General features: G+C 36.1%; 1 protein-coding gene across 2 annotated transcripts in view; it reads right to left on the bottom strand.

Moving 5' to 3' along the window:
* TDRD3 (tudor domain containing 3) overlaps positions 1-17,582 on the bottom strand; it is a 204,160-nt gene that overhangs the window by 51,322 nt on the left and 135,256 nt on the right. For both annotated transcript variants that reach the window (XM_043477358.1, XM_043477357.1), the window contains one exon: positions 102-952. In XM_043477358.1, coding sequence (XP_043333293.1) covers positions 102-952 — 851 coding nt within the window. The remainder of the gene's footprint in view (positions 1-101; positions 953-17,582) is intronic.

A 17,582-nucleotide genomic window follows, 5' to 3' on the forward strand; every position in this document is an offset into this window, starting at 1 on the left:
CCAGAGACTGCAACTCTGTCCCAAAGCAATGGCTTTCCATGGTCTCACTAGACTGTTCCATTCAGTAATATTAGTATTCAATAACTTTACAGCATGCATACCTTGTTGTCTTCCCAATAAAGTGCTAAACATTCATCTCCAGATTTCCATAGCTTTGCATACTCCATAGGAATAGATGATTCTAGTACTTTTTCGGGTTTAATTGGCCCAGATCTTCTTTTGGGACCACTACTGTAAAATATTTTATCATCACAGGATGAAGCTGTGATGGGTCCTGCTGGCTTAATAGGTCCCAGTCGCCTTCCCTTCAGTGGCATTTCTGTCTCTCCATTTGGAACACCAATGAAACTATTCGTTCGGACAGGATTCTGGTAATCACTATTTACATTAAAATGTTTTTCAATTTTTACACCACTAAAAGCTTCATTATTTATTGTTCGTGGCTTCCTGTCATAAAAATGATCCGAATTTGCTGTTTGGTTTTCTCTTTTCCCACGTTTGTGATTATTATAATCTATGAATTCTTGAGGAAATGGATTTTCTTTTGCCTCTGCATAAGATGGACCTTTTCCTGATCGGCTTTGCATAGAGTTATCCCTTTTTTTAAATACAGTATCATTGTGTTGGGAACTTAAAAGGTAAGAAGTATCTTTAGTTCTATCATATCTAGAATATGGTCTATCAGCTTTGATTCTCTCTTCAGGCCATACTTCAGATCCTGAAGAAGTACTTGGTCTTTCAGAACCTCTGTTTCTAGGTAATCCACTGCCTTCTAAAACTGCCTTTGAATTTTGGGTGTCTCTTTGAAAACGAGGAGGTTTTTCATTTCTTGGCTGTCTGGTATCATTTCGAGGAAGATATCGTGGTTGATTATTATCTTTTACTCCATTTTGCTCAGTATTTGACATTCTGTTTTGTCCTTGATGAAGCTGCTGCGGCTGTGATTTAGGTTCTGAAAAGTAAAAGTAATCATATGCATATTAAAATGAAGACTGCATTAATACTTAATTATAAAACTACTCATTTAACATCTACTACTATCTTCCTACCTCATTATCTTAATCCCTCTTTGCTTGGTTAGACTCATGTTTCTAATGTACAGTTTGCCTGGTTAGCCACATTAGTGAAGTAAAGCAATGATATGAACCATGAAAAAATTGTGGATAATTCAAAAGCAAGTTGTATTTGTTACTGAATAGTTGCATTGTTGTAGCTATCTATACATGCTGTTCTGGTAATTCATTTCCCAAGACTGGTGAAACAGAACTACAAACTGAAACCACAGAAGCTGCTATGAAACTGTGCAAGTATACCTCTAAGTCAGTTCTTTTATGAATCCCCACCCCATTTAAAATGTTTCATTCACTGTCAGTCAAGTTCTAGTCTTAGCAGAAAAAAAAAATTCTCAGTTCTTTCTGGATCTGGAATTGCTAAGTGTTTGGATTACAATTAGATATCTATTATAAACCTTCCCTGGTGAAGGACAGGGAAGCCTGGTGTGCTGCAGTCCATGTGATCACAAAGACGTGGACACAACTGAGTGACTGAATAACAACATAAACCTATCAAGAACAGGTACTACTTGGAAATACAGGGGGAAAAGTGTCAAAATCTGATTAAGCAAAATAGTGTAGAAAATGTCCAACCAGGAATCAAATCAGTAACATAGCATATATGCATATACCTCACAAATAATCTGACGGTTATATTTCACATAGCGATCTTTATTCTCCTTCAATTTGTACTGTGTCACTTACTCTTTCTTCCTCCACTGTTTCTCATAGCATGTCTATAACACAATTACCAATCAAGTTGACTGGTCCTGGTGCACACATCTTGTTTCTCTTGCCAAACACTATAATCAATATGCACATTAGGATTATTCTTACATTTTCCTGAGGTCACAATACTTCTTAATATTACTAAATTCTGGGTGAGAATGCTTCCTGTATTTGCAAGTAAATTAACTTCTTTGACCTCTAGCTACTAAATGCCAAAGCAGTCTCCCTTAGCACTCCTAGTCACTGTGACTACCTAAATTGTCTCCATACATTTCCAAACACCCACTGGAAAAGAAAAGGTATCAAGTAAAATGTTCAGATCAGCAGAAATAAAGAGAAGGTCTTTAAAAGGTCCCAAGTGACAAAGCAAGTCAAGACTAAAGATCAAGGCTCAAAATGAAAAGAAACTTCTCAGCAGAGCCACTGGAAGCTAGAAGTTTACCTAATAGACTTTAAATCACTTTGAAATTAAAGGAAAATTATTTTCTAAGCACTCTACATTTAGCCAAACCACCCACTGATCGCAACAAAGAACAAAGATTTTTCAAATATGCAAGATCTCATATACTAGCCAAGACCATCCACAGAGATACTTTTACAAAATCACTTTTTTCCCAAGATCTGCTTTACCAATATAACACACAAAAAAATAGTATCTTATTTTAGATCACTATAGTCAATATTAATTTTTTTCTTTAGAAAGAAGAAAAATAGACAGAAATGAGCATTTTCAGCAGTACGCATGCTCTGGCACTTGTTAACAAAGGTAGCAGCCGCCTCTTGCTGACTATCTGCTATGTGTTAGGAACCCCATACTAGCCCTTTATACACATTATCTATAGTCCCTACAGCTGGCTTAACATACAAGTGTTACAGGGTTTATTTAATAGAGGGATGTAATATATGCTGAATTGAAGAAAATTTTCAGTTTCCAAAGTAAGTCAAATATGAAGGTATTTGCTGACAACAAAGTCTGAATAGATACTTGGGAAGTGAAGTGAAGTCGCTCAGTCGAGTCCGACTCTTTGTGACCCCAGGACTGTGGCCTACCAGGCTCCTCCGTCCATGGGGTTTTCCAGGCAAGAATACTGGAGTGGGTTGCCATTTCCTTCTCCAGGAGATCTTCCTGACCCAGGGATTGAACCCAGGTCTCCCGCATTGTAGGCAGACGCTTTACTGTCTGAGCCAGCAGGGATATTTAAGATATTTGTGAAGTTAAAGCTTTTTAGATCTCCTGTGTTTAGAGATCAATTTTTCAAAATTATTCCAGCTAGGGACAACAAAATCTATGATGATCAGAAAGTACAAACAACTTAAGTCATCATGGGAATAACTAAGTTATCAGTCAGTATCCTGGACCTCAAATGGCAGTTTGAATAACCATACATACAGGATGAAGGTTTCAATTAGGCTTGGTAGGTGTGGGAGAATTTGATTACAGCTCTTCTAAAAGAAGACAAAAGGTAAAGATTTCCTAATCTACTTAACTGATGATGTACATTACAGAATAAAACAAGTAATTTTTACTATTAATAAATATACTTCATCCCCATTATTATGCTGAGACAATACAGTGAGAGAAGAATCTATAAAGAAAACTGATTTTAAAATAAGAACTACACTTAAAAAAATAAACTCAATGAAGCAGAAGATAAAATTGTGCTTTTAAAAGAACACAGTTTTCATATACATACAAATCAAAACAACAGTAAGCCAAGGAAGGTCCTTAAAGGTTTCACCACTCCTGTATTTCCTTAGACATTTTATCTTAGAATAGACAGTTAAGTAATGAAGTCAGAAGTAAAGTAAGTATTTTTAAACTGAATTAATCTATTAAACAATAGAATATAGTAAATCACTAAATTGTGGAAAGGTGATTTTAAATATAGAAATAGCCCAAAGTCAAATAGAAAGCCTCTTTCTGCAGATGGAAACTAGTTGCTCTCTGTTGCTCTTCCTGAGGAGGCATGGATGATTCCAAACCACCAAAATAGTAACTGACAACACAGGCCAGGTCTACAGTCACTAACTGAATACACTGAGACAGTTTTTCTGTACAGGAAGAAGAATAAAATGCATTGCTTTTTTTTCTTCTTTTTTAAAATGAACTGAAGGAGAAAGGTGAAAGAAAAGCACAAACAGAAATCGGTAACATTATATATTAAATAGGAGAAAAAATGGAAAAAGAAAATTAGCAAAGAAATGACAAAAATTCATCACAAAATAGATAAAATTGTAAAAACATCTAAAAGATCAAAATGATAAAAGTTTATATGATAAAATTAATCAAAGGATACTACAAGAGTTTTATTTGACTTGTAATAAAATGTACCTGTTATATCAGCTCATGAGTTTCAAAATGCAAGTTTGCAAAATAATTGATTACAATGTTTTACAGCCCCATGTTCTGAAATGCAAGGATCATTAAGAGTGAATTTATTAATTGGCATAACTTATTTGGGTTTGTACATTATAATGTGCTTTAATAAAATGTATTAAAATATTAATACTTCTTTGCAGAGTATTCATTCTCCAGTTGCAGCTGTACCTGCTTTTTATAGTAGAAAAACAGGTACATTTTGTTTCCCAAGATGATCCTTCATTTTATTCTGAGACACCTACTTGAAGACATGGCTTAATTAATATTTTACTATGTACCTGACTCTACTTTAAAGGTTTTCTGACTATACTACTTCATGTAATTCTCCCAACCACCTTGAAAGGCAATATTATTATCCCCACTTTATAAGTGAATTAACAAAAAGCTGAGTTAACAGCTAGAAAATATTAGCGTCAGAGCTGAACTCAGGTCTAACTGAAGAAAAAGACCATAATTTTCTCCCTAGCAAGCTGCCTGCCCGGAGAAACAAAGCAGAATGTAACAAAACATGTGTTAGCTACAATTTTATCACCTACATCTGTTCATTCCTGATATGATGCAGAAGTAGCAAAAGTTCTTTCACAATCTCTGATGAACTAAAAATATAAATTTGGATACTAGGAATGCCAAAATTCTGACCTGAAACTAATAACCTCTTTCCATTAATGCAAAACAAAAGGAATACCTATTTATCAGCTAGATATTATTTTTAAAATGTCATAGTACCACAGTAAAACAGATTACCAACTAATGCTTATATTAATTCAAGTAGAGTAGTTAAAATCACTGCTGAGTAATCTTTCAACAAGTAAAGCAAAATAAAAACAAATCATCCAAGATATTTGTTACAAAAAGATGGTATTAACTGATTAGTACATGAAATCAGATTAAAACAGAAGCATAACACTTTCTAATATTTCTGTGTCTATATATAGACCAGGTTACATTTTTTTTACATCAAAATTTTCAACTACTTTTCCCAATTATACAAATAAGGGCTTATGTGTAAAATATCTTTGCATATTTTTTATCCAAATATCTTTAGATATTCTAAATATCTAAAATATCTTTAGATATTCTCTTATGATGACAAAACTCTTTGGCTATAAAAGTTTATCTATCAGCTCAAAATTTATATGCTTTGGTTCCTCTTGTAAAAAATTACTTCCTCTATAAATTTATTTTGTATGAATTCTGACTCTACAAAGGTTAAAATAAGGAAATATATCTCATTCTTAGCAGGTACATATAAACACAAGTGGTTATTAAATGATAATATTCTCCACATAGTAAAAAATAAAATGTAGTCTTTTAAAAATATTATGTGATATGAAGAGATACTGCTCATCACTCCAAGCTTAAAGTATAACTTTTTTATGCTATATTAAATATGTTCTTTCTTACCACTTTCTTCAAAATAATCATTTTAATGTCCATTGATCATTTATCTACAGGATATCCTTCAGCTTTCTTCTAACCCCACTACTTCGCTGACACTATTTTTGTCAAGGTCTCCAATCAGTGATGTGTTGGAGCCAGTCTGAATATTGCATAAAAACTGATTATCAAATTTTCAGAAAATCTGCAACCTGGTTGCAAATTTAAACTAACTTGAAAGTAGTTGCTGATAATCTGAAATTAGCCATAGTGGAATATTTATACCACAGAAATGAGGAAAAGCTAAAAAGTAGAGCATCGTTGCCCTGCCTCCCCCCTCTTCTCCAGGGTCAGCGTTAAACACTCACCAGCGTGTGCGCTATTAATGCCGTGTAACCCAATGGACACTTCACTTCCTTCTCTCTGTTTCTACTCCTCCTGCTTCTTTGGTAGCTGTTTTATCAGTTTCTTTCATTGGCTCTTCCATCTCCATTTGATCTCTAACTTCAATTGCCTGTTTAGTATATCTCCTTGATTTTTAAAAAACTCAACATAAAATGTATTTCAAATTTATGATAAGCTAATTTTCACCAACTTTCTATATATTATCTTTAAAATTTTTACTGAAGTTATCCCTGAATCCATATGTAAATGTCTATATACTAGTAATTATTAAATTCAAATAACTACTAACTTTAATAAGCAGGATATTACCTGTGCAGCACTGTGGAATATTTTTACTTCCTACCTGGTATTTATCTAACACCTTAAACTTCCTGGTTCCTTGCCCTGACAAAAGGATAATGTCAGATCCTATGCTGTCAGAATGCTTGCAAATCTAGGGACCGTAATGTCATATAACAACAGAGACCAGAGCACTTCAAAGAACTCTAACCAATGACCAGGATTTTTGTTCCAGTTATTGGCTCTAGTTTTAATTTCCAATCAACTGTTGACTGTCACTTGTCTAAAATGCAGTAACAAATGTTGAGGCTTTGACAAACTACTAAAAGACCTTCTGAATAAAACTTACAATTTCAGTATTTATCTGTACTTATGAGATCAGACACAAGAACTATAGACTACAGTAACATTGGTATAGAGTATTCACTGTTAAGGTAACAAGTCCACATGACAGAATTAGAAACAGTTAATTCAAGTTTAACAGCAAACCACTATCTAAAAATGTGAGGTAAATGTGCAGCTTAAAAAAATGGAATGGTCTGAAAGGAATCAATCCTATAAGAAAAAGTCAAGGACTGGGAAAGTCATACTGGTGGCTAGGGACAGAGAGAAAGTGAAAAGTAGTGGGTTGAAAATGACACATTTTGCTAACAGCTTATGACTATTCACATAGCAACCCTTCACTCCTGGCTTCCAGGGAAGAATTCCACCATCAATTTTAATCAATCAATTGCATGGGGAAATGAGGAGGAATGTTGTTTGGTGTAATCAGATATAAACATGCATAATATGGGCAATCCTTTCTTGAGGAAACCCTGTACAAGAACATCCAGTCTAACACAAATATATTCTCTCTCTCTTCATGACCTAGTTTCCTGACTTTCCAACTACTACCGTTCTATCACATTTCCTTCCTGTATCCCTACTTTCGAGTCATCAAAATTCAAGCTATAAGTCAAACTATTTAAACTGACTTGAAACTTGATTAAATGAAAATAAAACAAAAAGACACCTACCAACCATTAGAAGCCTGAAACTTCATGTGCATTAACCATCAACCATTAATACTATATCTGCTAATATCTAATTATTTATATCTGAATATCATGTAGAATTTGAAATTATGCAGTATATTAACCAAGATAAATGCTAAGATAAATTCTCACAAAATCCACAGAAAATAAAGAACTGGAACTGCACAAAAATAGTATATGTATTATAGTCTGAATTTTATTCTGTCAACAAGAAGTCAATGGAACATTTTAAGCAAGGGGGTAGTGGGATCAAATTTGTATTCTGAAACATCACTGTTTGCAGTACGGAAGATGAGATGATAAAGTTCTGCAAAGAGTCTGTGAAGAGTCAGTGGAGAACTGATGAGGGCCCAAAGTAGGATAAGGGAGGATATGAAGAGACAGTGAGTGGAGGATGCTGTTGCTACTACTGTTAATCAAAATGACGATAATGTGTTGAGGTTTGACAGAAAACAACAAAGTTCTGTAAAGCAATTATCCTTCAATTAAAAAATTAATAAATTTAAAAAATGATAATGATGGTGATAGTGGTAGTGGTGTGGCAGAACGGCCATTGTGTGGAGGCCTATGTGTGCCAAACGCTGTGCTTAGCACTGAGCATGCATAATCTAACTTGATCTTCCCAACAGCTGCACACTTAGGCGGTGCTACTGTTTTCCCATTTCCCAATAAAGAAATAAAGATTTGAGAGATTATATAACTTGCCCAAAGACATACAACGAGCAAATACAAGAGCTGTCAGTTAAGTTAGTGGTAGAATCAGTTGTATATACCTGCTGCAGCACCTATTTAGTTCTCCTCTTACTTTGGTAACAGAACTCTGCTTTGAGTGATGGGAACTACTCCCTCCTTTTACATATAATCCAGAATCAATTAAGATGTCTTAGCTCTCCTAAGAAGGTGGCAGATACAGACATTAGAAGATGAAGGTCTTTTTCTGCCAGATCTTCCAGGTCCATTTGTCTGTTTCTGAGAAATATTTTTTTAATTACCTTTTCACATTATGAATGGAGATTTGACACCAACACCTGTAGTGCTGTTTTATCCAAGTCTCTCTGTACTCCTGTTCCAGCTGCTTCACACACACCAATGCCAAAATCACCAGTGGAACTCAGTTGAGCTTGGTGAATCAATAATTATATGCTGAAAGGTATTTTTTTCAAAAAAAAATGTGCTTGCAAAATTAAGATGAGCTTTTTTACCTGTCTATCTATACATGTCATTATGCCCCCTTATACACCCTTATAAATGTTGGCCATATGCTATACTTGGTGCTTCGTGGGCCAGTCTTTGCTACCACATGACATAGTCTGTCAATACAAAATTTAAAGACAGAGAAAGACTCTAGTTAAATGAGCCAATATAATACCTTTTTACTTGTTTGGATCTCTGTGGCTCACAGCTTAAAGCAAACTAACTTAGAAATTATTGTTTAGTCACTAAGTTGTCTGACACTTTTGCGACCCCGTAGACTGTAGGACTGTAGCCTGCCAGGCTTCTCTGTACATGGAATTTTCCAGGCAAGAATACTGGAGTGGGTTGCCATTTTCTTCTCCAGTGGTTCTTCCTGATCCAGGGATCAAACCCACGTCTCCTGCATTGGCAGGTAGATTCTTTACCACTGAGTCACCTAGGAAGCCCCAATTTAGAAATCAGTGCCAGGAGAAAGAGTGACAGAACCTAAAATGTAAAACTTGTTTAGTAAAGGAAGGGTACAGGGTAGTGAAAGATGTTGCATCCGCTAAAAGAAGTTGGCACTCCTCACTGAATGGTTAAACTACAGTCTATTGTCTTGAAACTGGGAGCACCTAACTAATGAGGCCAATGATTTAGAGAACTTGGTATGAAAATGCAAGGGTGATGAAAGGTGCTGGTTACTTCTTACTGCCTTCAGTAACTCTTATAAGAAAGTAACAAGCTGGCAAGCTTGAAAGTAGAAAGGTAAGCTTGAAGTTGATGCCACTAGCTATGAGGTGTTCTTTTCAAATTATACCAGTAAGCCTAAAGGACTGAGACTCAGATAATTATGCTTCTTGACAAAAAATACGGAGAAAAATAAATAAAACTTGTAACACATATTTACCTTGCAAAATAAGCTACATAAACAAGGAAACAGAGGAGTATAAATTTAAGAAAGTTACCCTGTCCACTTTTCTCAATGTCCCTTGTTCCCTATTCAGAAAAATTAAGGTTTATTTGGTCTTATTTAAGATGTAGAAAGTTAAAACAGTAAAGTTATTATCTTAAGGCATCCCTTCCCTCTATCTCTGGCCAACATAGATATCTTCCATGATAACAGAAAGAATAAAACCTACTTTTTCTGTCCCAAGCTGACACTTAAAATACATATTTCTAGTGGGCATTGTTTTAAATGGTAATTACATATTACTGAAGTAATATATTGATAAACTTAAGGTTTGTAAAGTTGAGAGCTGGCCTAATAATCTAGCCAGGAACTATATCTAGTCTATAAAAACCAAAAAAAAAAAAATTTAAAAGCCTATATATAAAAGCCTTTCAGAACACAAGCCTATCACAAATTGATCAACTAAATATTACCAACTTGACATCAAACTGTTAGATATCACAGACACTTTAGTGATTACTCTCAGATAACAGTGTAATCTAACCTCATTTTTTCATAATACTGATAATAATGTCAGCTAGAATTACATTTGACTCAAAAGGCACAACAAAAAAGTTGATATGGGAAAATCTCTAGGAAAAGTACATGTGATGAACAGCTACAGGCACTACTTATTTTATTGCATTTTGCTTCCTTGTACTTTGCCAATATGCATTTACTACAAATTAAAGATCTGAAACAACTCTGAATTGCTAGATGATGCTTAGCCCTTTTGAGTAATAAGGTAATTTTTAATTAAGGTAGGTATATACATTGTTTTTTAGACAGTGTTATTGCATACTTAATAGACTACTGTATAAGGTACACCTAACTTTTACATGCCCTAGGAACTAAAAAAAAAAAAAAAAGTGGCTTGCTTTATTGACATGTTTGCTTTATTCTAGTGGCTTGAGCCAAACTCACATCATCTCCAATGCATATCTGTACATCTGATGGGAGTTTTTAAAAATCAGAATAAAAGAATGATAGTTTTATTCTTTTACAGAAAATTATATAATACAATGTGAGAGTAAATGTGTTACTTACCTGCATTAAATCTGTCAGTAACACATTCTTAGAGGATGTATTATTTTTTCCCAACAAACCTAACATATTACACAGAATTTGATATGACATAACAAGTGTGTCCAGGCCTGGGCTTATTAAATTAAACACGGCTTCCAGGGATGCCCAAACTAAACAAAATCCTCAGAGAGCTTAAATGACACAAAACTCGGACGCAGGAGAGGTTTGGTGACTCAACTAAATTAGAAACAAACATTAAAAAACAAACAAACAAACAAACATACACATCACTTAATCATGATTACTTATAATCAACTTAGGTCTGTAACAGACCCAAATAATGATACTGATGATATGAATGTGAATAAAATTAAAAGCCCATAATTCTTCCCATTTAACCAATAAAATTTATGGAGACTCGATCCTGAAAAGCTTTCTACGTTTTTCTTAAATAAAGAGTTACCCATCAATGAAGAGTTGATTTTACCATATAAGATTTATAGAACAAGGACAAATTTTGAAGGAAACCCAAAGTGGAGATTCAATTTTACAAAAGTAAAAATTTATTCTGAGCTTTATTTTCAGTTAAAAAGAAATATGAAGTCATAAACTAAAAAGAAAAACAATTCAGTAGTTTGCTTCAACTGTTTGTTTTATTATGAGCCTCAACTCCTCCAGGAGCATACCAACAGTATGAGGGTTAACAAGAGAAGGAGTAACAGAAAGATCTCTGAAGGAGACCTGAGGATGACCACACATATTAATCCTGTCACCTTTACTGCAACGGGGTTATGTGAAGACAGAGCCAAGAGAATACAGGCGTACTTCGTTTTACTGCACTTTGCAGATTTTTCATTTTTTAAAGAAGAACTGAAGGTTTGTGGCAACCCTACATTGAGCAAGCCTACTGGTACTAGCATTTGCTTACTCCCATTTGCTTACTTCCATTCTCTGTGTTGACAAAGATCTGTATACTCAAAGCTATGGTTTTCCTGGTAGTCATTTATGGCTGTGAGAGTTAGACCACAAAGAAGGCTGAGTGCTGAAGAACTGATGCTTTTGAACTGTGGTGTTGGAGAAGACTGTTGAGAGTCCCTTGGACTGCAAGGAGATCCACGCAGTCCATCCTAAAGGAAACCAACCCTGAATATTCACTGGAGGACTGATGCTGAAGCTGAAGCTCCAATTCTTTGGCCACCTGATACAAAGAGCCGACTCATTAGAAAAGACCCTGGGAAAGACTGAGGGCAGGAAGAGAAGTGGGCAACAGAGGATGAGAAGGTTAGATGGCACCATCAATTCAACAGACATGAGTTTGAGCAAACTCTGGGAGATAGTGAAGGACAGGGAAGCCTGGCGTGTTGCAGTCTATAGGGCCGAAAAGAGTTGGGCATGACTGAGTGACTGGACAACAACAAAATTCTCTGTGTCACACTTTGGAAATTCAGGCACTATTTTGAACTTTTTCATTAGTATCTTATTTGTTATAGTGATGTGTGATCCGTGATCTTTAATGTTATACTATGACTTGCTGAAGGCTCATATGATGGTTAGTATTTTTTAACAATTAAGTATTTTTAATAAAAGTATGTACTTTTCCAGACATAATACTACGGCACACTTAACAGACTGTAGTATAGGATAAGCATAACTTTTAAATGCGTTGAGAAACCAAAGAATTTCGTGCGACTTGTTTTGCTGCGAGATTCACTTTATTGTGGTGGTCTGGAACCAAACCTGAAATATCTTCCAGGTATGCCTGAATGAGACATCTACAAGTACGAGAATCTTCAGTCCATTTATGTATCAATTTATTGTCCAGGTGTTTGTGCTCATGTGCATTATCATCAATCTCCTCTGATATGTTGTCAACATCACCAAAGAAAGAATTTAAGGTGAGAAGAGCATCTACAGAAATGGTACATTTCTCCGGTCAAACATTTAAAACAATGAAACAACAAACCAAGCCATATTTTCAAGTTTGTCTGTTTCAAGGATTTCTCAGCCACTCAAAACAACTAGTTAGTCTTATTTTGGAAATAAATCTTTGAAATAAAGACTATAATGTTATTATGGATTACAAAAATGCCAGATCATATATTGATTATTGTATTCAGAATACCTCCTGCTAAGTCTTTGTATTTTGTTCAGTGTTGCTTATACTAAAGAGATGATAAAAAGTACATCATTTAGACTAAATGATAAAAAAGTTTACACTAAATAAATAATAATATTCCTATTAATAAGTATTCCTATGACGTTTTAAGTTTGGGCATTCTTTGGTCTCATAAATGAACAGTAAGTTTATTTGGGGTAAGAGCTACATAATCCATTTATTTCCCTGAATTTTCTGAATGAGACATTTTAATAAATTTTGTATCCCTACCACTTATTTGTACGATAGATCAGATACAAACAAAATTCTATTGAAAATGAATAGTTTCTTACAATGCATTCAATTGTAGCCTCACTTCAGTCTCAATCCCATTTTCCACCTTGCCAATGGACAAATTATTTTTCTGAAAGCACCAAACTTGTTACTCTCATGGGCTCTATACTGGCATTTGGATAAAATAATAACTCATTTAGCTACTGGAAATGGTACTGCAATGAACATTGGGGTACATGTGTATATTTCAATTATGGTTGTCTCAGTAGTAGGATTATTGGGTTACATGAGAGTTTTATTCCTACTAATAGCTTTTTAAGGAATCTTCATATGGTTCCAAATAGTGGCTTTATAACTAGGACACGTAAGCATGTCCTAGATGTTCATTGAAAGATGAAAGGATAAGGAAGTTGTGGTACATATGATGGAATTTTACTCAGCCATAAAAATAAACACATTTGATTCAGTTCTAGCAAGGTAGATGAAACTAGAGTGTGGTATAGAGTGAAGTCAGAAAAACAAATACTGTATCGCTGTTGTTCAGTCACTCAGCTGTGATGGACTGTTTCTGACCCCATGGACTGCAGCAAGCCATGCTTCCCTGTCCTTCACCATCTCCCCGAGTTTGCTCAAATTCACGTCCACTGAGTCAATGATGTCATCCAAACAACTCATCCACTGTTGCCCACTTTTCCTCCTGCCTTCAATCTTTCCCAGGGTCTTTTCAAATGAGTCGGCTCTTTGCGTCAGGTGGCTGAAGTGGTAAGAGGGTAACAGGCAGGAAAGCCAGGGGTCTCCAAATGGAGGAAATAGGCTGCGAGTGTTAGACATTTTTTTATCTCTAAGTGGCAGGAGGAAACAAGCTACAAGTGTCAGATTTCTTTCCCCTCTCTATGCAAATTTAAAAGGAGGTTTCTCTTAAAATTCTGTCTTGCCATGACAACACCCAGTTCCACTTGAACTTAACTTTTCTCAGACCTTGATCTAACCAATGCATTTTTCTTATGGAAATGTTTTTCTTAAGCTATGTTAATGAGCTATGTATTTACCCTAGATTCTTTCTTCACATCAGTTCTGCTTAAGACTCAGAACCCATAAGGGCTCAACAAACCAGTATCTTTTACTCACACATTGTTCTCCTAAAGCTATGATGGCAGATAGATAGACTGAGCAACTGAAGTGAACTGAACTTCTCTCCTAATCTATGTTAATGAAACTATATATTTACTTGGAAACCTGCCTTTCTTTAACATTCATGTCAATAGTTTTATGACCCGGGATGACTCACCTGATGCCAATGTTATCTCAAAACGCATGTTGTGGGTGAGGGGCCTGATGCCACTCTGAGTTTTGAAACATCTCCATTCTCTAATTAGCAGCTTGCTGATAGGTATAAAACATACTGTTAAAGGCTAGCAGGGCACCACTCTTTCTGCCCCCTTTGGAAGTCTATGTCAGAAGCTTTCTCTATCTCTTCTACACTTAAATAAAACTTAATTACACAAAAGCTCTGAGTGATCAAGCCTCGTCTCTGGCCCCAGATTGAATTCCTCTCCTCTGGAGGCCAAGAATCCCGGCATCTTTAGTGGCTCAGCAACAACCTTTCAGTAGTGGAGCTGCAGCATCAGCAGCAGTCCTTACAAGGAATATTCAGGGTTGATTTTCTTTAAGATTAACTGGTTTCATCTCCTTGCAGTCCAAAGGACTCTCAAGGGTCTCCTCCAGCACCACAGCTCGAAAGCATCAATTCTTCATCGCTCAGTCTTATTTATGGTCCAACCTTCACATCTGTACACGACTACTGGAAAAACCATAGCTTTGACTAGACTGGACTTTGTCAGCAAAGTGATGTCTCTGTTTTTTAATATGCTGTTTAGGTCTGTCATAGCTTTTCCTCCAAGGAGCAAGTGTCTTTTATATCATGGCTGCAATCACCATCTGCAGTGATTTTGGAGCCCTAGAAAATAAAGTGTCTCACTGTTTCCATTGTTTCCTCATCTATTTCCATGAAGTGATGGGACCAGATGCCATGATTTTTGCTTTTTGAATTTTGAGTTTTAAGCCAGCTTTTTCACTCTCCTCTTTCACTTTCATCAAGAGGCTCTTCAGTTCTTCTTCACTTTCTGCCATAAGGGTGGTGTCATCAGCATGTCAGAGGTTATTGATATTTCTCCCGGCAATCTTGATTCCAGTTTGTTATTCATCCAGCCCAGCATTTCTTATGATGTACTCTGCATGTAAGTTAAATAAGCAGGGTGACGTACTCCTTTTCCAATTTGGAACCAGTCTGATGTTCCCTGTCTGGTTCTAACTGTTGCTTCTTGACCTTGATACAGGTTTCTCAGGAGGCAGATCAGGTGGTCTGGTATTCTCATCCAGACCACCTTTTAAGATTTTTCCAGTTTGTTGTGATCCACATAGTCAAAGATATTAGCATAGTCAATGAAGCAGATGTTTTTCTGAAATTCTATTGGTTTTTCTATGATCCAACTGCTGACAGTTTGATCTCTGGTTCCTCTGCCTTTTCTAAATCCAGCTTGTACATCTGGAATTTTTCAGTTCACATATTGTTGAAACCTAGCTTGAAGGAGTTTGAGCATTACCTTGCTAGCATGTGAAATGAGAACAACTGTGAGGTAGTTCAAACATTCTTGGCATTGACTTTCTTTGGGATTGGAATGAAAACTGACCCTTCCCAGTCCTGTGATCTCTGATTTCCAAATTTGGAGTGCAGCAATTTCACAGCATCAACTTTTAGGATAATAAATATCTCAGCTGTAATTCTATCACCTCCACCAGTTTTGTTCATAGTGATGCTTCCTACAGCCTACGTGACTTCACACTCCAGGATGTCTGGCTCTAAGTGAGTGATCACACCATCATGGTTATCCAGGTCATTCAGACTTTTTTGTACAGTTTTATATAGCTTTTCTCTACATTCTTGCCACCTCTTCTTAATCTCTTCTGCTGCTGTTAGGTCCACACCATTTCTGTCCTTTATTGTGCCCGTCTCTGCATAGTATCTTCATCTCCCTTGATATCTCTAATTTTCTTGAAGAGATCACTGGTCTTTCCATTCTATTGTTTTCCTCTATTTCTTTGCATTGCTGACTTAAGAAGGCTTTCTTATTTCTCCTTACTATTCAGATGGTTACATCTTTCCTTTGCTCCCTTGCCTTTTGCTTCTCCTCATTTCTCAGCTATTTGTAAGGCCTACTCAACAATCAGCTTGCCTCTTTGTGAAATCTTGTGGTTGGTCTTGGTCACCGCCTCCTGCACAATGTTTTCCTCCATCCATGGCTCTTTAGGCACTCTCTTAGATCTAATCCCTTGAATTTGTCACTTCCACTGTATAATCATAAAGGATATGATCTATTCCTGAATAGCCGAGTGGTTTTCCCAAAGTCTTCAATTTAAGTCTTAGTTGTTTTTTTTTTTTTCAGTTTCTGAAATTCTAGATGTACTTTCTTTTTTTTTTTTTTTTAATTAATTAATTTATTTTTTCAGTGGGTTTTGTCATACATTGACATGAATCAGCAATAGATTTACACGTATTCCCCATCCCGATCCCCGCTCCCACCTCCCTCTCCACCCGATTCCTCTGGGTCTTCCCAGTGCACCAGGCCCGAGCACTTGTCTCATGCATCCCACCTTGGGCTGGTGACCTGTTTCACCATAGATAATATACATGCTGTTCTTTCGAAACATCCCACCCTCACCTTCTCCCACAGAGTTCAAAAGTCTGTTCTGTACTTCTGTGTCTCTTTTTCTGTTTTGCATATAGGGTTGTCGTTACCATCTTTCTAAATTCCATAATATGTGTTAGTATGCTGTAATGTTCTTTATCTTTCTGGCTTACTTCACTCTGTATAATGGGCTCCAGTTAGTTTTGTAATGAGTTCTTCATGATCCAAGTTCCTGGTCTTGTTTTTGCTGACTGTATAGAGCTTCTCAATCTTTCGCTACAAAGAACATAATCAATCTGATTTTGCTAGTGACCATCTGGTAATGTCCATGTGTAGAGTGATCTCTTGGGTTGTTGGAAGAGGGTGTCTGCTATGACCAGTGTGTTCTCTTGGCAAAACTCTTGTTAGGCTTTGCCCTGTTTCATTTTGTACTCCAAGGCCAAACTCACCTGTTACTCCAGGTATCTCTTGACTCTCTATTTGCATTCTACTCCCCATAATGAAAAGGACATCTTTTTTTGGTGTCAATTCTAGAAGGTCTTGTGGGTCTTCATAGAACCGTTCAACTTTAGTTTCTTTGGCATTAGTGTTGGGGCACAGATTTCGATTACTGTGATACTGAAAGGTTTGCATCCAAAAAAAATTGAGATCATTCTGTTGTTTTTGAGATTGCACCCAAGTACTGCATTTTGGCCTCTTGTGTTGACTATGAAGGCTACTCCATTTCTTTTTAGGGATTCTTGCCCACAGTAGTGGATATAATGGTCATCTGAGTTAAATTCACCCATTCCAGTTCATTTTAGTTCGCTGATGCCTAAAATGTCAATGTTCACTATTGCCATCTCCTATTTGACCACTTCCAATTTACCTTAATTCATGGACCTAAGATTTCAGATTCCTGTGCAATACTGTTCTTTACAGCATCAGTACCAAAGTCATAAAGAGAAAAACAAATATTGTATATTAATGCATATACATGAAAACTAGAAAGATGGTACCAATGAACCTATCTGCAGGGCACCAATGGAGACACAGATATAGAGAAAGACTGATGGACACAGTGAGGAAGGTGGGCTTGGGATGAACTAAGAGAGTAGCAT

Source organism: Cervus canadensis, chromosome 9 (genome assembly GCF_019320065.1).
Source record: "Cervus canadensis isolate Bull #8, Minnesota chromosome 9, ASM1932006v1, whole genome shotgun sequence".
In the NCBI taxonomy this organism is placed as follows: domain Eukaryota; kingdom Metazoa; phylum Chordata; class Mammalia; order Artiodactyla; family Cervidae; genus Cervus; species Cervus canadensis.